The sequence below is a fragment of the Heloderma suspectum genome, chromosome 5 (genome assembly GCF_057233095.1).
Source record: "Heloderma suspectum isolate Gila_16-S chromosome 5, 16-S_ref, whole genome shotgun sequence".
NCBI lineage: Eukaryota > Metazoa > Chordata > Lepidosauria > Squamata > Helodermatidae > Heloderma > Heloderma suspectum.
Genome location: NC_139462.1, coordinates 86,762,501 through 86,786,165, shown reverse-complemented (window position 1 = coordinate 86,786,165; position 23,665 = coordinate 86,762,501). Strand labels below are relative to the sequence as shown.

General features: G+C 42.5%; 1 protein-coding gene and 1 long non-coding RNA gene across 2 annotated transcripts; one reads left to right on the top strand and one right to left on the bottom strand.

Moving 5' to 3' along the window:
- Positions 1-227: 227 nt before the first annotated feature.
- On the bottom strand, positions 228-6,180 carry SLC25A4 (solute carrier family 25 member 4). Its single transcript, XM_084856596.1, has 4 exons — positions 5,777-6,180; positions 4,104-4,590; positions 2,060-2,200; positions 228-730 (listed from the first exon to the last, which is right to left on the bottom strand). The coding sequence occupies exons 1-4, from the start codon at positions 5,885-5,887 to the stop codon at positions 573-575; spliced, it is 897 nt and encodes a 298-aa protein (XP_084712722.1). The 5' UTR covers positions 5,888-6,180; the 3' UTR covers positions 228-572.
- LOC146344086 (uncharacterized) lies at positions 6,120-22,265 on the top strand. Its single transcript, XR_014792147.1, has 3 exons — positions 6,120-6,471; positions 14,587-14,698; positions 21,065-22,265. It is a non-coding gene; the product is annotated as an uncharacterized LOC146344086 (long non-coding RNA).
- Positions 22,266-23,665: the final 1,400 nt, after the last annotated feature.

Below are 23,665 nucleotides of genomic sequence, written 5' to 3'. Positions count from 1 at the left end.
TGCTTTTGGCCCCACGCACCACTGGAATGCACCCCCCCCCCCACAAACTTCTTCAAAATGAAATTCAGCCCTTGGGCTGAAAAAGATCCAAGACCCCTCAAAATGACATTTTGACAAAATATTATGACAAGAACATTTGTAGACAGCACAAGTATGAAACAGATATCCCCATGTTCCAAATACCACAGTCCTTACAGAGGATTTGCCATAAAGGGGGGGAAATCGGAGCGATTTGACTTCTAGTATTTATTGCATTCACATTTCTAGTTGTTTAAATACTGTGTAACAAGCTGTCTTCCAGAAATGCAACTTAAAACACAGGAATATATTACTGATATTTGTCAAATACATTTATATATACACAGAGGCCCCTTCCATTTTCCATACAAAATATTTTTGTGATCTTATGAACAACCATCTATCTATCTTACAAAACTGCAACCTGATCTCTCAGCTGGATTTGACCCACAATAGCTATCTCCGTTTCCCCAGGAAATATTGAGTTGCCCATTAAAACCACATGGAGATACATTACCAAAAAAAGAACATTTGAATCAAGCAGTTTGATTCCCTTAGACATATTTCTTGATTTCATCATACAAGACTAATACAAAAGCACCACCCATGCCTCTCAACACATTGGACCAGGCGCCTTTGAAGAAAGCCTTGCCTCCTTCATCTTTAGCTATCTTCTTCCAGCAGTCAATTGTGCCCTTGTACATAATATCAGCTGTGGAAAACAAGATATATAGGTAAGCCATATAGAATACAAATGTGCCTTACTCAGAATATTACCAATGCAAAATAATGCAAAACGTTCAATCTCTGACCCTCAAAACGCCTAGAACACTGTTCTCTGTTCTTTACTTCCTTCAAGAGGATAACAATGAAGCTGTAATTTTTTTCTCTCAAGCTTTTCTCCTTTTATTATTATTTTAAATATGCATACTACAGTAGAGGGATGTCTCCCTATGCCTGATTTCTTTTAACAAATCTCTTTTAAAGATCACCAGCTTGCTGGAACAGGGCCCAGTGTTTCTCCTGTTAATTAACAGTTGGCCCTTTTATTGTTCTAGCCAAATTAGGAGCAGGTGTGTCACTCTTTTGCCCTCCTGCTTGGCTTAGTCCAGATAAAAGGCTGTAGAGGGGCTGTGGGTGTTGTTTGTAGTTGGATGGACTGATATTGTAGACCCTAGCCCCCCTCGTGACTAATGAGGTGGAGAACTGAGAAGCATCACCCAAAGATTGGACTGAGAGAGTAAGTGTGAAGTTCAAGCAGGAGATAGATAGATATAAAAATATATATAAAAAATTTATTATAACATTTACATCCTGCCTTTTTTTCCAAGCAACCCAAGACAGCTTACATGGTCCCCCTCCTCTCCACTTTATCCTCAGAACAACCCTGTGAGGTAGTTTAGGCTGAGAGTCAGTGACTGGCCCAAATTCACCCAGTGAGCTTCCATGGCCAGGTGAGGGCTTGAACCCGGGTTCTAATTTGGTTGGGAAGCATTTGAGGTTGCTAACCAAGACCCCGGGGAGAGTGTTTTCTCTCCCCATGTGGCCTACCCATTCTGGAATATTACCAAAGTTATTTGATCTGGACTTGAACAGAGGGTTGCTGCAGAAAGGAGCCTGTGTAGTCTTCCAGCTCCATCACACATGCTAACTTCAAAAGCAATACTATAACAGAACGAACATAGGTAACTATAACTTGCTCAAAGATGGCAGATAGAAATACTGCAGTACTACTGCAGTACTTTACTACTAAACATAAACACTTAGTATGCACCAAATACAAGAGCTGAAATCAAATGGCATTGCTCAAGGAATTAAGGCTGCAACTCTATACACAGTTACCTGGGAGTAAGTCCCACTGAACTGAATGGGGCTTATCTCTGAGTACATATGTATAGAATTGCACTGTGTGTCAAATTGCATCTGCTTCGATTTTACTTCTTATGAAAAGAATATGTCTTCCAACATCTATTGATCTTTTGAAGAGGAAAAACCAAAACATTTGTTAAGACAATTTAAAAAGAAAGGGTTATTTTCTTACCTCCTTTCCTGCCAGATTGCATCATCATCCTACGTCGGACAGTGTCGAAAGGGTAGGACGCCAGCCCTGCTACTGCAGTAACTGTCTGGGCTATCATCCAACTCACTATGATGTGCACGTTCTTTGGATCAGGCAGCATACCTGTCATCAAGAGTCAAGTATCCAAAGATGAGGGGAGAAGTTATCAGTACCACCTTATCACTTTGACATCACTTACAGACAGGATCAGTGATGCCAGATGAACTATGTGTTGCACCCTATTAATTCAAGCCACAAGGGAGACAACACCTAATTCAGGTACAGTACAATTGGAGGGCAAGTAATTTTACGCTGAGGTTTGGAAGGAGAAACAAACATAATTTCAGGTACTATTGAGTTTTGAGTGCCTAGAACAGTCTTCCCCAACCTGGCTGGAGGATGCTGGGAGTTGTAGTTCAGCACATCTGGGGGGTGCCATGTTGTGAAAAGCTGGTGTAGAATTTGTAGATTTACCACATGATGGGTACATTTATACAATCATTAGTTACAAAAACATTTAGGGTTGTCCAACCCCCAAAAGGGGCCTTCTCTCAGAGATACAAGCTGAGGAGCCCACTAAATTAGTATCCCACCCTTCCTCTAAGCAGCTCAGGCTGGCAAACATGGGGTTAACCACTTTATCATAACAACCCTGTTAAATTAGGGCAGCCTGAGAGATAGTCCAGTCACTGATTGTGATCCCATACCTAATTACCTAGAAATAAGCCCCACTAAATTTAATGGGGCTTACTTCTGAGTTGGCATGTACAGGATTGTGCTGTCAGTGAACTTCATGACTGAGCCGGGATCTGAACCTAGATCTCCACAGTCCAAATTCAGCACTCTAACTACAATAGAATGATGTCCCAATTCTCTATAACCAAGTGGAAACAGAAGAAAGGTGTCCTTTGATTAGGAAATCTTTAGCTTCAAGAGGAGGAAACCCAACCCTATTGGCCTCTTAAAAGACCTCTTGGTCACTTGAGTGATACTGAGAGATTCAGGAAGTGGCTTGAAGGACACTAGGAAGATTGTATGAAGAGAGTACAAGGGCAGGCTTGAGAATTTGAGCAATGGGGAATGGGAAAGCTTAGAATTCCAAACGGCCTGATTTCTAAGATTATTACTAGCTGGCAATTTAAAAAAGAAAAGAGTAGCCGGTGTTCAGCTTTTGAGCCTCTTTGACCTTGATCCCAAGAGCCCTCCTAGAGTTGAATGGCCGTATGAAGTTAGCTCATTACTACATGCCAGACAAATCGTATTCATTATACATCTTTGAAAAAAATGGATGAGAATAAAGGTGGATACTTAAGATATGTTCCTTTTTTTTATCTAAGAAAGCAGAGAAAAATGAACCAAACACTAGACCCATCTCAAATTAGAAATAGTTTGTCAGTCCATTAAGCCAAGGATGGACCCAATTTTTGGAGCATGTGCAAATATTTTATAATTCCATCACTTTAAATGCTGCCCTTCAGCAAAGGCATATTCTAGGATCAGCCTTCCCCAACCTGGTGCCAGTGCCAGCTCCAGGTTTTGGAGGGCCCTTGGGCAAGATACCCTCAGTGGACCGCCTGCCTCAGTGAGTCTGCCTCCTTGCCACCAGTTGTCACCAACGGCTCGTGCTCCTCTCCTTTCTCTCTCATCACTGCTACCACTTCCTTCCTTGATAGGCAGAGAACCATTGAGCAGGTAGGCAGTGGCATCTGCTGCTGCTCCTTCTCACCAACACCATTGTCTGGGCCAGAGCAAGAGGCAGGTGAACAAGCAGGCTGCAACATGGAAGAGGAACACATCCAGGGAGCTCTGGTCATTGGGCCCCTCGTGGAGTGTGGGCCCTTGGCGGGTTCCTGACCATATCTACCCTTGACACTGGCCCAGCCTGGTGACATCCAAATATGTTGGACTACAACTTCCATCACCCCCAGCCAATGTGGCCATTTGGAAAGCATAGGGAAGGCTGGTCTGGACCGTGTCTGGCCACTTTCAAGACGTGTACCATCGTCAGCAGACTTCCCTTTCTTACCCTTAGCTGTATCATAGATGCCAAAATAAGCTGCTCTGTAGATGATGATGCCCTGGACCGACACATTGAATCCCTGGTAGAGACCCCGGAGGCCATCAGATTTGTAGATCTTGGAAAGACAGTTGCCCAGCCCACTGAACTGCCTCTCGTTCAGCCCTTTGCCCACATCGGCAGCTAGCCTGGTCCTGGCAAAATCCAGAGGGTAAACAAAGCAGAGAGATGTGGCTCCTGCAGCACCCCCAGATGCCAGGTTGCCTGCAAAGTAACGCCAGAACTGCTTGTGTTTGTCCACACCCCCAAGGAAGATCTGCTTGTACTTGTCCTTGAAGGCAAAGTTGAGGGCCTGGGTGGGGAAGTACCGGATGACATTAGCCAGGTTGCCTCTCCAGAAGGAAATGATGCCCTGCTCCTTGGGAATCCTGACCACACAGTCCATGATCCCCTTGTACTGTTTGTCAGCTGTGATCTGTTGGCTGGCATGCTGGACCTGTTAAAAGGAAGAAGAGAGGAACAGAAGAAGGAAGAAGAGAAGAAGATCATTGTGACCCATGTCATGATATACAGCCTCCCAATGTGAAGGAAAGGAATAGCCATTCCTATCTTTGCAACCTGCAGCTTTATCTTTGACTATTGTTCAGTGCCAAAGCTGGTCATCTAACTGAGATTAATATCACTTGATACAGTATAATAGCCATACAGAGCATACAACTGTGATAGTTTACTTGAGCATCAGAACTGATAAATAAACATCTCAGAAGTATAGTTGCTCCCCCCCCCCCCATCAATATATTACTTTTCCCCATATGAAGTTCTTGCTAGGCTATATGCTACTTTGATTTCTTCTATTATACATGCACATTTTTTTTCTTTTTTACCAAGCATGTACAATATCAAACAGGGACAATTCTATTTCCAGCAGGGAGAGCAACTATGTAGGCTCAAACAATCTTTTTGCCATTATGTGGCCCTCTCAAGAACTCATGTCCTTCAGCTGACCTCTGCTCAGCTATCAAGCCACTAATCTTAGCAGCAAGCAACATTTATGCATTGGATTAATTTAAACGCAGGAAGCTTCCCTTAGTACATGTGCAAGTAACAGTTCCATTTCCACTAGATTTGGGATGTAATTTTTAAAAGTTTTGAATTAGCAGGTTTAGTGGCATGTGTTTTACACACACACTCAAATGAAACACCCAAGATTTGAAGGCACTGCACTTGCAAATCTGTGCCATATACAGAGCCAGGAAAAAAGAGAGCTGTGCTGGTCTTGTGTAATCAGACCTGTCCAAGTGAAGTTTCCATATTTAGCCACTTCAAGCGTGTGCCCATTTGACACTAGAATTCCTGCTCCGCTCCCAAGTCACAACTCTACATTTTTAACTCCAGGACCCCTTCCCTAGATAAACACTCCTACACTTTTTAGGGAGTGTGTATTTATAATCACTATCGCCACTTATTAGAAGGGACTCATGGGTTTGGAAAGCCAATCGTTCTTAGACAATTTTTTGCTTAGGAGGAATGTCCCTCCCTGCCATTTACTGTTAGGAGAATGCAACAGAACGATCCAGCCATTCCAGGAATAGGTGCGAGCTAAACACCTGGGTTACTTTTCCTCCCGGACTTTAATCCATCCATGCAGATTTAGAAACCCAGCCCTCACCCCGCCCCCTTACCTGCAGCAGCAATTTCACTCTTTCAATAGGCGCTACAGCCGTTTTGGAAATGGCTGCAGCAATACCACCAGCCAAAAAGTCCTTAAGAAAACTGAGAGCTTGGTCAGCCATGATGGGGCCAAGTCGAAGTGACACACCACTTCCCCCCTCCCTTAAAAATAAATAAATTCAGAAACTGTCACCAGGCACCTCCCCACCCTGCTGCACCCCCCCAAGCAAACTACACTGCGTTCCAAATGGACGGACCTTTCCCTTTTCCAACTATTTATAGCCCCTCGGGGTCTCGCGATAAGAGGTGGGCCCGCAGGGTGCTGATCCGCGCGCACATTGGCTAGGACCCCCCGCCATCCTTAGAGGACACCCGGGCAAAGGCGCCATGCTGCTCTTTCCCGAAGGGGAAGCCCTCGAGCGAGGGACGCCGGCAAGGGCAAAGTAAAGTTATCTGGCCCCTCTTGGAGAGCGCTATGTCACGGCATGTGCCCGCTGTATTAATAGCACAGGGGAGGCTCAGGGGAAGCTAATACTTTAGGCAGAGGAGTTAACCCTTCGACCAGGACGACGACAGCCTTGCAAAAAACACAGGCCAGGCCACGCCAGGCGGTTAGCCGAAGCAGGGGACCTTGGTGACGAAGAAGGCAAACGAGGACGCGCACTTGGCACTTCCTATCGAGGAAGGCTTGGTCCAACCCAGAAAGGTATATTCATATATTTGTGCTCTTAATGTGCTTTAAAAAAAAATCCCTGCCCTTCCTCTGGAAGGTCTGGAGATGGAAGGGTTCCCACTTTATCCCCACAACAACCCTGTGATGTGGGCTAACCAGAGAGATAGAACGATTGATCCAAGTTGAGCTTGGAATCGGACCCAGCCCATGTCTGACTGACACGATCTGCTGCAGCAGGGGTGGGAAATGTCTGGCCCTCCAGACGTTGCAGGATTCCAACTTCCATTGGCCCAGCCAGTATGGCCAATCGTCAGGGATGATCGGAGTTGTAGTCCAGCAACATCTGGAGAGCCAGAGGTTCCCCCCCAGCTCTATAGGCTCCTAGTATGTCAAAACACTTAAAGTGTGGGGTGTGTGTGTGTGTGTGTATATATGTATATGTGTATATATATATATATATATATATAGAGGTAAAAGTGTCCCCAACCAGTCGTGTCCGACTCTAGGGTGTGGTGCTCATCTCCATTTCTAAGCCAAAGATCCAGCGCTGTCCGAAGACGCTTCCGTGGTCATGTGGCCGGCATGACTGAACACTGAGGTGCACGGAACGCTGCTACCTTTCCCGCCAAAGCGGTACCTATTTATCTACTTGCAATTTCTTGCTTTCGAACTGCTAGGTTGGCAGGAGCTGGGACTGAAGACGGGAGCTCACTCCATCACGCAGCACTCGGGTCTCAAACTGCTGTCCTGCTGACCTTCTGGTCTGCAGTTCAGCGTCTTAACCACTAAGCCACCATGGCCTCATATCTGCCTGAGAAAGGCTTATTTAAAATATCTATAAGCCACCTTTTAGGGTAAAAAAAAAATTGCTCCCAAGGCAGCTTCCAAAAGTTAATATACAATATAGACAGATGAGATATATAAAATTAGATGTAAGTACATGAACAGGAACCACAAGTAGACTGACGTATCGTAATAACTGTGTAGCTGTGTACCACATTTTCAGCCTGAATCCAGTAAGCAGCAAATCCTACTGGTTGCAATTGAAATTCCTTCCTAGTAAGTCTTTTCTAGGACTGAAGTCTTAACTCAAGTTGCCACTTGTTTTTCTTCCTGGCAGAGCTCCTGTGTCTTAATTTATGAGCCATATAAATTAACTAGATGAAGTTTCCCCTATCATTGCATCTCCATGCCAGAGGGATTTTTCCTGTTGAATTTCCTCCTAGCATGTTGCTTGAAAGGAACAAGATCCTGCCAGGAAAAGTAATAACCTAACTTTTGCAATCCCAACTTCATCGGTTCTCCAAAGAAGCTTGTGAGGAAAGACAATAAAACTCCTGATGTACAGATGGGGAAGTGGGGCTGATTCTTATAATAGGGTGGTCAGATGCAAAGGAAGGCAAGGCTCCTGTACCCTTAAAAGTTGCAGAGGAAAACAAATTTGGGCAGGTGCTTCATGTCAGGTGTAGGTGAAAGATGCTGCAGCTAACATTCACTCTTCCCAATTAAAGGAACAGGAGCACTTTCTTTTGCATATGGCCCCCCTACCTTAGAACAACTTTAAGTGTCAAGTGGACATTGTTAGGATTGCATTTTCATATGCCCTATATTGAGTCCATCTAGCCCGGTATTGCCTTCTCTACCTGGCAGCAGCTTGCCGATGCTACTATGATCCTTTAATTGGCAATGCTGAGGATTGGATCTATGCCCTTGTCCATGAAAGCATGTGCTCTGCTGTGACCCTTCTCATGTGCAGTTACATTTTTGCCCTGACAATTTACTTAGCATATATATGGTTACTCTGAAAGGTGATGAAGTGAGGCACGTGCATCCATATTTAAGATGCTCATCCTAGGATTAGACTTTGCGGGAGGAGAGCAGCAAAATGTCTTGCAAAGTGAAGTGCTGTGGGTTTAAAGTTCAGCTGAGGGAGAGCCTTTTAGTTGGCAACAGTTTCTCTGCATTCATGGATGTCATGAGGAGTTCATTCTCTTTTCCTGGTAGTGTCTTGCAAGGACAGCCCTTGCATGTGATTGGAACACAGATGTCACTCTTGGGGGGGGCTCCAGGAGCACATGACTAGGAAACGGAAAGTTCGTAAAGCTAAATGTGAAATCTAAGCACAGGAGGTGCTTGTCTACAGTGTAACATGCTTATTGGCTGACATCATCAATCTTGTGCTTGTAATAAAATATACTCGCACATCCCTGTCTGCATTATTTGCTGGACAGGCATTTTCACACAAAAAGCTGTGGCTATGCTCTTAAGCATACTTAGTTAGGAGTAAGCCCGCTAGAACTCAGTGGGACCTGTTTTCAAGCAAACATGCATAATATCAAAGTGCATACCACATTCTGCTTGTAAAGCCTACACTGGCTGGCTAAAATGTACTGTTATGATCGTTCTGCATTAATCACATATAGCAGAGATTGGGAACCTCAGGCCCAGGGGCCAGATCTAGCCCTCTTGGGGTCCCAGTCCAGCCCTCCCGGGGTTCCCCAGATGGCTATGCCCCCTTTCCCTGGTCCTGCCACCTTTCCCCCAACCACTGATTATTCGGGGGTTTCCTGGCTTTTGTGTAGGTTTTTACCATTCTAAAAGGTGAAACGACATCCCCTAAGGCTTATTAGTGGCGATGAGAGCTTTGAGCTACAATAAGCTAGTTTGTTTTGAATTTTTGATCCACGCCTTTTTCCTTTAGTTCCAACCACCACTGGATGTGCCCTTCCCCCCAGAACGTCTCTGTAATTGAATTAGCCATGGGCTGAAAGAAGTTCAGCACCCCTTGACATATAGGAATGGCAACTGACCCCCACCCCGCAAAGGCTTGAGATACTGTGTTGTGGATTTGACAGCAGCTTGATGTATAGAAATCAGTAGGAGCAGCTTTTCATACCACAGAGATAAGCATTAATGCCTGCTAATATCTGCACAAAGGGACCATGGTGGCTTAGTGGCTAAGACGCTGAACTGCAGACCGGAAGGTCGGCAGGACAGCAGTTGGAGACCCGAGTGCTGCGTGACGGAGTGAGCTCCCGTCTTCAGTCCCAGCTCCTGCCAACCTAGCAGTTCGAAAGCAAGACATTGCAAGTAGATAAATAGGTGGGAAAGGCAACAGCGTTCCGTGCACCTCGGTGTTCAGTCATGCTGGCCACATGACCATGGAAGCATCTTCGGACAGCGCTGGCTCTTCGGCTTAGAAATGGAGATGAGCACCGCACCCTAGAGTCGGACACGACTGGCTGGGGACACCTTTACCTTTAATATCTGCACATTAAGCTGCTGTTAAGGCAATTAACAGTGACTAGTTGAAAAGCTGGGAACCCTAATTATCCAAGACACAAACGCTGCAAATGAAAGACTGGAAGAAAGCTGGCCCTGTCATTAGGCAGAGTAAGGCTGCCACCTCAGGCAGCAGATGGTGAAGAATGAGGGGTGGCAGGAAGGTGTTTGAGGACAGGGCTGAGTGTGTGTGTGCACGTGCGTGCGTGCTATGTAGCCTGCCTGCTGTCCTCAGGTGAAGTGGAAGATGACGTCCCATTGCCAGTGTTGACATAAGAGTTAACTACCAGTCCAGTCAGCTTCTGTATATGGAAATGGGAGGTGCCACCATCTTGTACTTTGCTTCCAGCAGCAAAATGTCACGGACCAGCCCTGGACTCAAATGAGCTTTTAAGGCTGCAGTCCTATGCAACTGCACTTAGGACTTACTTGTAGGTAAATGCACATAAGACCAGGCCTGCATGTGCCTGGTATGAAAATATAGTAAGGTTCTTGATAAGACATCTACACAGTAGTTGCTTCAGATAAAGGAGTGTAGCTTTAAATATCTGTGGTGCATGTACATCAGCCTGCCCCAACCTGGTGCCCTCCAGATGTGTGGGAACCACAACTCCCATAATTCTCAGCCAGCATGGCCATTGGTTATGCTGCCTGAGAATTATGAGCATTGCAGTCCCTACACATCTGGAGGGCACCAGGTTGGGGCAGGCTGATGTACATGCACCACAGATATGGTGTTGTACTATCATATGGTACATGATAGGCCCCAATTCTGTCCGAACACAGCCTTCTTTATCATTATATTTGGTGTAATTATAGGCCTGTTGTATTGTAGTAGTTGTATGCCCTTCCTTATTTTGAGTTATTAAGAAGTTTGTCCCTAGAGGGTCCCAGGAGGAGGGAGGAAGAAGGAGGAAAGAGGGAGAAGGGGAGGAAGGAGGATGTGAGGGGAAAATGACAGATAGAAATTTAAGGTTTAGAGAGAGATGACAGTCCATCACCATGTTTGAATTTACATTTCTAAGGTCTACACACATATGGGTGGTGCCATTAGCCTTCTTCGCTATGACAATGGGAGAGACCCGTTCTGAAGCATTAATAGGTTCTATATCAGCATTGCAAAGTTTAAGAATCTCCTCTTTGAGCAGCTTCCTCAGTGCAATAGGTACATTTTGAACTTTGTGTTGTACTGGCTCAGCATTTGCTTTCATTTAAATCTTTTGTTTACATTTCCTGGCAATACCTGGAGTGTTTATAAAAACATCAGGATATGCAGCACAAATTTCCATGTGGGACTCCAGTGTAGTGTGTAGGACTGGTTCCATGCAGTTAGGGTTTAGTATTTTTTGGAGATCTCTTTGATAGTTCCATCCTAGCATGGAGACACCTCTTTGGGCTACGTACACTTTCCCTCGTGTACTGCGATCTTTGTATTTCAAATGTTCCATGAAATAGCCTTCACTATTGATGAGAGACTCACCATATCCTTCTAGGCGTATATCAGGAAGATGCAAAGAAGTAGTGGCAGCAAATAATACAGAATACAAGTCTGAAGAAATAATGGTGTATGGTGAGCCTGAGTCTGCCAGCATCTTTATCTCATGACCATTGCTTGCATGAAGCAATGAGGCATAGAACGGTTTTGTGTGATACTGAGGATTGTGGCTGAAAGTTGTTCCACATGCTCTGCTTCATCCTCATCAGTAAGGCTTTCTGACACTCTATGAACTACAGACCTACAGACTCTGGCAAAATGTCCCCTTTTAGTGCATTTCTTGAATATTGCTGCCTTAGCAGGACAGCCTTTAAAATCTGCCTTATGATTAAGATTTCCACAGCAGTAGCACTGGTAGTCAGTTTGTGGTTGCAAAGGTACAGAAACAGTGTGCATTTGCTTGGCATTTTTTTTGCTAGCTGTCTTAAGTTGTATGGCATGTAGCTCACCTGGATCTGAGGCATCTAATCTAGCGGAGAATGATTTGGCACACTGGAGGACACTTTCTACCCTTCATGCAATTTTAGTCATTTTTTTCCAGAGTTAGGTCCTTTGTCATTAGAAGCTTTTCATGGATTTTAGGATTGTTTGTTTTCATGACAATTTGATCCCTAATCATCTCCTCTGCAAAGGCTGCAAAAGCCCAAGTAGTGCTCAGCTCACACAGAGCAGCTACATACTGGTCAATGGGCTCCTGAGGTAACTGAGATCTAGAATAGAACTTAAAGTGTTCTGATACAATGTTCAACAATGGATTAAAATGGTCATCCAGGGCTCTTATGGAAGCATCATATGGAGTAGTATCTGGTGGCAAATCAGGGACTGGAGGTAGATATTGGAAGATCCTTTGGTCTTCAGGGCTTAGACAATGTAAAAGGAGAGCTTTCTTTTTCTCTGATGTAAGGGCACTACTATCTATAGCCAGGACATATTTATTGAAATATGACTCCATTGCTCCCATGGAAGTGGTGGATCTCCCTAGAGGGTCCCAGGAGGAGGGAGGGAGAAGGAGGAAAGAGGGAGGAAGGGGAGGAAGGTGGGTGTGAGGGGAAAATGACAGACAATTAGGGTTTAGAAATAAAGTGAAGTTCTGTTTACATCCAAACTGTGTTTCTGACTCCTTCTTACTGAGAAGAAAAAACAAATTGATTTGGCGACAAGGATGGGACCTGTGAGCTTGCATGAATTTTTGCTCTCATTTTTGCCTGGAGTGGTTGCAGGCCTTCACCATTACACAGTTAAAGGTACAGTGCCTCCTTTTCTGCTGCTTATAGAGTTCCCATCTCTTCAACTGTTTGAGTGCGTGCCTCTCCAGAAAATTTTCACCATGTCACAGATTCCACCTCCAGCGTTCTTCCTCCCTCCTCCTGGGACCCTCTAGGGACAAACTTCTTAATAACTCAAAACAAGGAAGTACATACAACACCTGTATATCTACATTCTAGATCCGCCTCCCCCAACTTGGTGTCTCCAGATGTTTTGGACTACAATTCCAAGCATTCCTGGCCACTGGCCATGCTGGCTGGGGTTTATGAGGGTGAAGTCCAACACATCTGGAGGGCACCAGGTTGGGGAAGGCTGCTTTAGATGGCCAAATTTGTGAGCCTAGATTCTACCTATTCAGCACTTGGTGGTAGGATGACCAGATATGAAGCAGAGCAGGGCTTCTGTGCTTCTAAAAGTTGTATAAGAGGAACTTTGGGCAGGTGCACGTTCCCATGCAGGGGTGAGGTGCTGAGCAGACTTTCAGAATCTTGTTTTTAGAAGCTACAGGGTAATGCAGAGAGCAATCCTGTGGTGCCTAGACAGCGTCTGAGGGGCCATGGGATTGTTAGAGTCCCCCCTCGAGGTCGGAGACAGTGTTCTGACCTTGGAAGGGTGAGTCAGCCGGTGTGGAAACACCCATGCCAGCTGGCCTCCGAGGTACGGAACTTGACCTCGGAGATGGGGTGTTTCATTGGGTGGGGAGAGGAGGAGTGCCTCCCACTCTGAAATGCCTCCACTAGACAGGCAAAAAACCTTTCTGGCGAAAAATGTAGCGCAGGAGGACAGGGAGGTGAAGTTCACCACCACTGCTCCTCCCACCCTGCATAGGGTGATTGTAAGCCTCTGAGTTCGGGGGCTGACCAAATGTAACAAAAGGCAGGGTTACTGTAGCCTCAATAATTGTTTAGAAGAGAGATTTTGGTAGGTGCAGCTCCTTTTTTATGTTGCTGCAGCACTGAGGAAAATTGCAGGTGCTGATATTCATTCTTCTCCACAACTGTTCTTGTTTTCCATTCTAACTTTCAATTCAAAGTATGTAGCACTGTCACCACAGAGATGCCAAGAGGCAGAGCAATGGCAATTTGTATCCACTGAGAATTATAGCCAAAGGATACCTATGCATCGCCAAAAAAGAGGAAATGCATCACTCAAAAAGCTGACACAAATCTGTATAACATTTGCATATGCTAATTTTTATATAGTGATGCAAATTTAGAATTCAGTACTATAATTTAAATAGAAATACAATACATTTTAGCACAGTGGGGAGACTGACTAGGTAACCTGTGTGTCTGCTCTCCGGATGCTAAGTGCTGATGGGCAACTCCAAGGTGCTAAGGTGCTCTCCGGATGCTAAGTGCTGATGAGCAACTCCAAGGTGCCGCTGTCCCTCCTTATGGTTCTTTGACTTTAAACCGGACTTGGACTGGACAGCCCACCAAATAGGTGACATCTTCAAATAGAGGACCGTCCTCTGGTAGCTCTTCAAATAGAGGACTATCCTCTGTAAAGTAGAACACCTGTCCACCCTACCAAAGAAAATGTCCAATATTTACCAAAAGTTCAGGCTGTATATGTCACTCTCTCTCTATTTTTTTTTATTTCTACACTGTGCAGCCTTTTCTGTTACTGTATATAAATATAAGCCAATCATTTCTAACTGACCACAGCTAATGTTTCTTACATTAAAGTTCCTGCACATTTAATAGCTATATATAAGCAGGAACAGCTTGCCATGCTGGGGTGACAAACGCTCTTGCTGAAATCTTCTTCTAGTCCTACAACCATTTAGTAATGTACAAGAGGCCTCTCCTCTCTTGGGTCTGGTCATCCTAAGTAATCCCCACGTCAATGCAGTTTTCAGTGGCAGTGGATGGGGATGAATGAAAAGGGAGCTTTGGATTGTATCCAGTGGGTTGTATCCAATGTTAGTCTAACTTAAGTCCCATTCATTTCAATGGATCTATTCTAAATAGGACTAAGATTGGATACGACCCCTTGTTGCAAAGGGGCAGGGGAGCTTATTCCCCTGGGTCTGCTTCCCCTGAGCTGACTTGTAGATCTCTAAGCAAACATTGGCTTATTTTAGCATTGGCCTTCTGAAGAGGGCTGACTTTTCACCTGAATAGGTACAAAGCAAGAACTCAAGGACCTCAGCTGCCTGGCTGACTTGGAAAGCATACTGCTGTAGCAACTGGATTCTGCCCCTTTTATAAGGTGAGTGACCTGGAATAACCTTGCAACATATTCACTGCAATATTATCCCTTCAGCAAATGGAGAGACTAATTTCAATCTGAGGCAAACTTCACTATAGCTACCTTCTACGAACTCTGCTGTGGAGGATTACAATTAGATTAATTTATTTTTAACTTTCACAAAACTCTGTTTTGGGCAAGTAGGTCCCTTCCTCCATGCAGTTTCTTTCCTGCTTCGTTCCTGCCCCTAAAAAGTAAATGTTCTCAGATGGATGCTGGTTGTTTGCCATCTCTCTTGATACCTGCTATTGGGATTGAGGCTGTAGTGAAATTGGCCAACATTCTGAAACAGCTAATTCGGTGATTCTAAATGTGTTTATTTGGAGCTAAGACCTCCTGGTGTCAAAGTGGGGTAGGCTGTCATCCTCAAATGTGATGATTCTGTACTTTTAATAATCACAAAGAGAAATACACTTTTGCCAGGTGCAGCTTTTCTAACTCCTGCAACATGCTGTCCTCAATTGCATCTGGTTACCCTAATCCCAAAGCAATAGCTAGAAGCACCAGAAATGGCATCTAGGAGCATAGTCCATAACAAAGCTCTGGGGCCTGTTCAGATGCACATTGGGGAAGGGTGGTTAGGCTAACCATGGTGTATCATGGTTACCGCTAACCACTGTGAGTGCTACTTCCTCACTTGCAGGTAACCATGTTCCGCAAAGTGGCTAGACTAACCATTCTGTAACCACCCTGCCTCCCGCAGGAACCCGCAGTCCTCTGGATGGGCAGCCATGCATCCCAGCGGCCTTTGTGCTCTCGGCCATTTTGGTGCTTGGTGCTGTCAGCCATTTTGGTGCTACTCCTTCTTTGGCCATTCTTGCTGCAGAGCTCTAATGGCAGCTGTCAGTTAACCACAGAGGCATGCCAGATGTCACGCTAAGCCACAGTAGAGCCCACTAATCATCTTGCAGCAAGTGGCTAGTGAATGTGGTTACTCCATGGTTAATAAACCACCATGGTTGGGAAAGACACCTGTTCAGATGTCATGGTAAGCCAACATGGTTAGCTCAAAACTCCTAACCATCATGGCTTAGCGTGATGTCTCAACAGGCCCCTGGTCTGTGAGCTCATTACATGGCAGAGGAGAGATATGGACAACTCTTCTCCCACAGACGGGGAGATTGTATGAAAATGATGTCTCCATAACTAACAGACTGCCTACATCAGGAGTGGGCAACTTGTGATCCTCCAGATGTTTTGGCCCACAACTTCCATCAGCCCTAGCCAGCATAGCCAATGGTGAGGTCTTTTTGTTTGGGTTTTTTTTTTCACTTAATTTTTTATTTGCAAATGCAACAGTAACAAACAAAAAACAAAGAAAGGAGGGGACCATAAAAGAGAGGGAGGGAGAAGAAAAAAAAGAAAGAACATATTATAAAATATGTCCATGCACAATAATTATTTACATCACCCTTACTATAAAAAGAAAAGCGGGGGGAGGATTTAACACTTCCATTTCAAATGTAGACATTAAGAAAGCATTTAGGATTAAGTTCAGGCTCCCCACCCCTCTGGTAGTTCCATGACCAACTATTTATCTGGAAATGTTGCCTCTTTGTCATGACTGGAACATGCATTTATCCAGACTATGAGAGGGTAATTGAAATCACCCATTACTACAACACTCCAAAAACATTCCAAAGCTTTGGTTTTCTGAAGATGCTCTACATTATTGCCTAAGGACAGGGATGTGATTATATTGTGAAAAAGATTATCTTGAAAATAATCTTCATCGAAATGTTATTCGACCTTATTTTGTTGGTATTGCTTTTTTCCCCTCTATTGACATGATGGTTCTGGTGGTGATTGGTTTTTAAGCATCTTTGTTGTTGTTTTCCTCCTTTCAGCAGCTAATGATGGTTTCACCGTAACTAGGTTTGAATAATAGCAATAAGCTTCATAAGCAACATTTTGAAGCAAGTTTTGCTAATCCTGAATATTTTTTGCCACTAGATGGCAGAACAGTCATTGCTTAAATCTGATCAAGTGATCTCTAATCCAAGAAAGTTTATGTCTCAAGCTTCTTTAGACCAATACCCAGCTATTAAGTGGATGTAGCCTGCACTCCCCCCTTCTTTTCTTCTTCTAAATTGCTTTCCTTTTCTCCTTCCTTCCCCACCCCAGCTATCCATGTAATGGATAGGAAGACAGAGGGCATATGAGCAATGAGTATCGGGCAGGGCAAAGTTGGGGTTGTCTGTATGGAATGCTAATATTGTTGCTTTGATATATTGCATTTGATATATGTTATAACAAAAAAACCCAATACAACTTTAATAACTATGGGTTGGATCTTGACGACGTTAGTTGCACTTAGTTCTCATTGAAATCTATAGATCATGAATCATGACTGATTTATCCCTTTGATTTTAATAGGATATATTTACTGGTTTCAGTGGGCTGCAATCCTATACACACTTATCCGAGAGTAATCCCCATTGAACTTAGTGGTACTTACTTCTGAGTAGATATGTATAGGATTGCAGTATTTGTCTGGATCCAACCCAATAAATCTTTAAAGTACCAAACATTTCTATTTTATTTGTACTGTCACAAACATGGCTGTCCCTTCCGGAAGTTGCTTAAATGGAGTAATATGTACTAATGTAGGACTAAATCCAGCCTAATATTATGATGTGATAATATTTCCCAATCTGATGTGAAACATATTAATAGTTTCATATCAGGTTGGGAAGAATTTCCATTGGATTTGGCTTCTATTAGAAATAGGGGCAAAATGCTAAGTGGATTGAAAACATCTTATAATGTTAACAGTACAATCTCATCTAGATTAACATTCTAAAATGTTCATTAAAACAAAGTTTTGAACAAATAACAATGCTCAGTTCTTCAGAAGCAAAGAAAAACAGGGCTCTTGAAGGAATTTTGACAGGAGATGAAATTCCTTCATAAATAAATATTAATGATACAGGAGTCCTTTTCTTCTTGCCTTTGGTCACCCTAGGTTTGGTCACTGGCATTGACAGAGGGGAAAAGGGAAGGCAAAGCACCAGTTGCAGGAATGAAAGTAGAGGAGACTTCAGAGGTGCACAAAAGACCATTTATCTATCACCCAGTGCACTTTGAATATTAAAACCCTTTTGCAGGAGCAACTCTGATTCAGTTCTTCCAAAGAAAAACCAAAATTCCACACCATCTCTTTGATGTGGTGTGGGAAACAGGGTTGTTGTTTTGGAAATACTGGATCAAAAGCTGCTCCTAAGGAAGACTTCAATACTTCAAACACATCGGACAATAAGGGCGTGGTCCTATGCATGTTTAGATAGAATGAAGTCCTATAACTCCTAGGCTGGCTGGGGCATGCTGGGAGTTGTAGGACTTTTTTCTGTCTAAACATGCATAGGATTGTGTACCCTAAATGGCCTTTTGTGCTCCTCTAAGGTCTAGTTCTCCCCATTCATTCTTACACTGACAGTGAACAGCATTGACATATGATGGATTCAGGTAACTGTAAAAAAAAGGGGGGAAAAGGCTAAATGTAATTCAATAAATAAGAGGTTATCATGGTACTTTTAAATGCTTCCTGGCACAACAAACATTCAGCCAAAACTGGTAGTTGTACTAATACAGGGGCAGGCAGAAAATAGATTGGGATCTCCTGGTAGACCTCTGGGTGAATTGCTATACATCTCCAAGGGCTTCTGACTGTCAGTGCTTTAACAATAGCAAGTAAAATTAACTCTCAGCCTCTGTGTTCCTCATCTGTAAAATAGGAGTACAAATTGGTTGCTATTTGACCAGCTCTGCTGGCCAGTTTAGTGTGATGTATTGAAATTCCTGATCTCCCATTTATATATATATGCACATCGGTGTATGGTTCATGAGGTGCAGTACATAACTGACTCCACATGCTGTGCCACCATTTTATATCTGGCTCTGTTTGGTAGACCTCAGTGTTATAGTAAAAAATAACATGGATACCATAAGCCTGAAGTCTGCCCACCCCTATTCTAATAATGCCAACCATAGCACTTTTCAGGACATAAAATATCTGACACTTCTTATGTCATCTAAATATCAAATCTGTGAGGTGGGTTAGGGTGAGAAAGATAAGGCTGTCATGACTTCCCCATATCAAGTGGCCCTCCTTGTGGACTCCATTGCCAAACAGGCATTTCAACTTTGGTTTTCCATGTCCAGATGCAACATACCACTCACTTGCTTGAAATATGTATTCAGTTGTAAATTATTTTGGTTGCTTTAATGAAAGGATAGTCATCCAATTATTAATTATTACAGTGTCTGGGTTGTATCCAGTGTTAACACAACTTAAAGTAGACCCATTGAAATTAATGGGACTTAAATTAATGTTTAAAGAAATTTATTTTATGTGGCATTTAATAATGTAATAAATAACTTAGACTAACATTGGATACAATGTTGCATTTCAATTATTTGTGGTTTGGCTTTTGACTGAAATACATATGCATAATTTTCATTATTTTGAAGTCTTTCTGCTGAGTGTGTGTATCTTTTAAATTATACATTATATTTTAAGCTGCTTGAGGAGATTTGCTGAGAAGTGAGGTAAATTCACCCCAAAATAAACAAATAATAGCATGGAGGATATCAGGAACCATCAGCTCCCATAGGAGCACACATACTCCCATTAGCGTAGATTATCAGGTGAATACCTGCAGGCTGTTCTGGATCTCTTTGCCATCTGAGGCTCATGTAGTATCCATTAGGCTACGGTTCAGATATAACAATAAACCATAGTTTAGCATTGTATGCACTCCATCTCCTGCATGGCCATGAGGAGAATATTTTAAATGAATCACCGTTTGTCATTTTGTTCAAACTGGGACAAGCTGTGGTTTATCTGAACAAGCCAAGTCTAAACTATGGTTTTTGATTCTGACTTGTTTGGATAAACCACAGTTTAAACTAACCACAGTTTCTGGTTTGGATGAAACAACAAACTGCAGTTAATTAAAAACTGAAGCAGATGATTCCGATCTCCTCCTCATGGCCATGCGGCCCATGCCAGAGAGGAGAGCAGGCTATGTATGGCTTAGTTTTATGTCCAAACCAGCTGTAGAAGAAACACCTTTCTGGTTGTGGTCTGCTCTTTTTGGAATTTTATTCCCATGAGATATGCCAAGTTATATTGTTTAGGAAAGAGGTTAAGACTTTCTGAATACACTAGGCATTTGGAATGTGAGAATTTAGTGTGGTATTTTCGTCCTTTGCTAGTTATTGCTGGATTGGGTATTTCAGCTGCGTTTAGTACTGCCACTATTTTAACATGTTGTCTTAACATTATTAATAGTTTATTTCATATGGTGTTTTTATATTACTTTATAGGGGTTAGCTGCCTTGGGGGCTTCTGTTAATACAAATGTGCAAATGTATGGGATACAAATACATATATATACACACACACACACACACACTACAATTAAGAGCAATTAAACGCAAATACATGAAACTCCTCTGAACCATTCTACATACTTAATGGAAAAATAAACTGCATAGTAACTGCTAGAAAAAAACATAAACATCAGAAGTTGCTTCTTCAACATGAACATGTTAAAATGTCATGCAAATGAAAGGAGGTTGGTGCAGGTTGTTGATTTATAAAGAAGGGAAGGGGGATGGGGAAACTAAAACAACAAATCAATGCTATACAAGTCAACCCTTTCACTGCCTTGGCAAAAAGGAAGTCTGTCCCCACCTCCCCAAAAGTCAGCTATGCCTTATCAGCTCTGCAAAATGGTGAATGAATGCCTTATTCATTATTATCACTTAAGTCATTCCTACTTATGCCAGTATTTCATGGATTATGTTTGGATGAAAACACTTCCTTGCTGGTGAATAAACACTACCCCTTTAAAAATATTTGTATGCAAAATGTCTTGAAGGCCATTATAAAAATGCTTTGCAAAAAGGCCCTAAGAAGCTTTTTGCTACTTCCAAAAAGCCACTTTTCCCCCTCTGCATTTTCTTTCATGCTAAACAGTCCAAATGAAAGGCCTTTCAGCGTTAACCAGTTTCAGAAATACCAGTGTTTTGGTGTAATGAATAACTTCTCATAGAGGACAATCGCACATCGTTCAGTATGCCAGTATTTCTATTTTTGTGAGCCACCAATGGAGGGATTTCTGTGGCAGAATTTCTTTCTCTGAGAAAGCTGAAGCCATTAAAACCCTGATTAACCTCTGATATTCACGTGCTGCTCTTGATCTTGGGGACCGAAGCAGTAACAAAGGGTTAATGGCAGCCATATGCTTGGGGTATTGTGGGTTCCGCTGACCCAAATGTGAACTCCGTGAGTGACTGCAGCTAACCACTGTTTGTTCCAAGTTTGGCGTACAGATTACTGATGAAGAGTTTGATCTGCTACTTGACAGAATCCCCCATGATGAAGATGGAAATGTCAAAAATCCCCAGTTCATAGCCATGTTTGATTCACAGTTTACAGCTTCGATGTTTTTACTTTGTCATATGTTAATCAATTTCTGTTCACGAAAGAAACGTCACAAATACCGATGAGAGAGCAAATCGGGTTATTTTAAAGGTGGTCTTGTTTTTAAAATTCTGTTTGTATTTTATGGCCTGTAATATTTTGGGGAAATGCAATTTGCATCATCCATTGACAGCTAAACTGGTGTGTTTAAGAAATGAGTAAATTGTTTTGACATTAAGGGCATATTCACATGTGAGAGTTAAATCAACCATTGCATAAATTGCTCTGTCATGCGGTTGTAGAAACCTACACAGGCTAGAATGCCCTTGTCATTTTTCTTCCATATTGTCATGCATTGAGAATATATTCATGCATGGGACAAATGAGTGTGAGAGTGGCTCCAAGAGGGTTTTTAGTGTCATGTGTGAAAATGTACTTTTGTGTTTGCATGTGACACAAGTGCAACTTTTTCCAAAAGTGCTGTAGTAAGGTCTACTTTTTTAATAAAGCTTTCAACTGAAGACTTATTTCTGCGGCTGGCTGATCAGATTTGTATTGTGTTCGATATCATTATTAGTGTTGGTTCTGTTTTTAATATAATTTTAAATATTGTCTTTGGTGTAAACTACTTCAAACATTTGGAAAAGCAATATAAAAATATTTTAATGCATTTAATATACATAAAATAAATTCTACATGCTGTCTAACAACCACCACCAATTCTTTGTCGTTTACTTGCTATAAAGGTAACTTAGTATTTTGTAGTATTCTGGCTTATGATTGTATTTTTATTATGATTTATGATAAAGTAATAAGAGCAGGCAAATGTTTTATCAATTAATGTTAATGGTTTGTGTTCATATTTAATTTTGCTTGTGGGGGAAGGGTTAAGACTTACAGTCAAGAAAAATACACATGCACCACTATGACTACATCTTGCAGTTTACAGTTTAGTCCTAATCAAGGTTTTTTTAAGTCCCACTGACTTACCTGGTAAGTGTGCATAGCATGACATTTAGTATATTTTTCAGAAGTGATATTGTGAGGACATTTCTTTGATCACAGCTGGATCCATAAAATAAACGATCTTTGAGCTGGATTAATGTGTGTTGGCTTTGATATGTCAGGTTGGAACTAGATGTCATAGCAGCAAACATGTAGTTGTTGCAGCCCTGTGTTTGTTGACATAAGGGGAATTCAGAGGCAAGGGGGCATTTGCAGGAGATCAGGGGATAAGTGGGAAGGGCCCATAAAGCCCCCACCCATCTCCTCTGCACATTCCCACCTACTGCCATGCTTTCCGCAGCTGGGCTTCTTTTTATCCTGCGTGAAATAAAAAGATTAAAAATAGTCTAGAGTAGTACTTGCAGGGGAGAATCAGTGGGCAGAGAAGGATTAAGTATCCCATCCTACCCATTCATTGCCTCTTGCAAGTGCCCCAATATTAGCATTATGAAGGAAAGTGGGTTTAGGAGCTCTAGGTTTGATCTGTAATGTCTTGTATTGTCCACAAATTAGGGTCCATTCCTGCCACAATGACCTTTCTTGAATTCAAAGGGAACCCTGGCAAAAATGAGGGTTTACACGAATTCAGAAGGTGAAATTCATGCATACAGAAACAGAACAGAAAAACAGTATTTTTGTCTGTGGATTATATAAAATTTATATCTTATTCTGTACTTTTATAAACATCTTTCAAAATGTGATATATACAATCTTCATTATCGATGGTTAGTTTGTGTTTTATTTCCAGACATACATATCTAAATAGTTCCCAATTTTGTTTTGCATATGATATTTGGTTGTGGTGTGTCATATTTTTAAACATATACACTTGATTTGTGCATATGGACCTTCTCTGTGAAATTTCGGTGAGCTGAAGGATCAATGCACACAAAACAGCCACATGAGAATTGCTTTTCATTGCTCCTTATGGTGACTGTCTCTGGTTATGTATTGATAATAATAAGTGACCAACTGATGAAACTGACTAGAAACCCCCCACCTGCACCTACTAGATTTACTGCGCTCTAGCCCTGTTCCAGCATCAGTAGCTTGGTAACTGTATACATATAATGGAAGAGTGGGTGAGATGGGAGTTTCACTGAACAAGGTCATCTCTGCAATGGCAAATGGTTCCTCAAGTCCCACACAAACAAATGATGAACTTGATCAGTCAATTGCAAGTTAGCTGGTCTAGTCAATTTCCATCCTAAGGAGAACTTAAATATTTGAGATTTTGTATCAGCAATCAGGAAATAACAACAGCAACCTTTTATATACCACCTTTCTGTTTAAAAACCCCATCAAGGCAGCGTACAACAATTTAAAACAAATCCATAAAACACAAGGCCATTAAAAACATTAAACAATTACATAATTCAAAAGGCTAACTTAAAAAGATGTGTCTTCATACATTTTTCTGAAAGCCAAGGTAAAGGTAAAAGGTAAAGGTGTCCCCAGCCAGTCGTGTCCGACTCTAGGGGGTGGTGCTCATC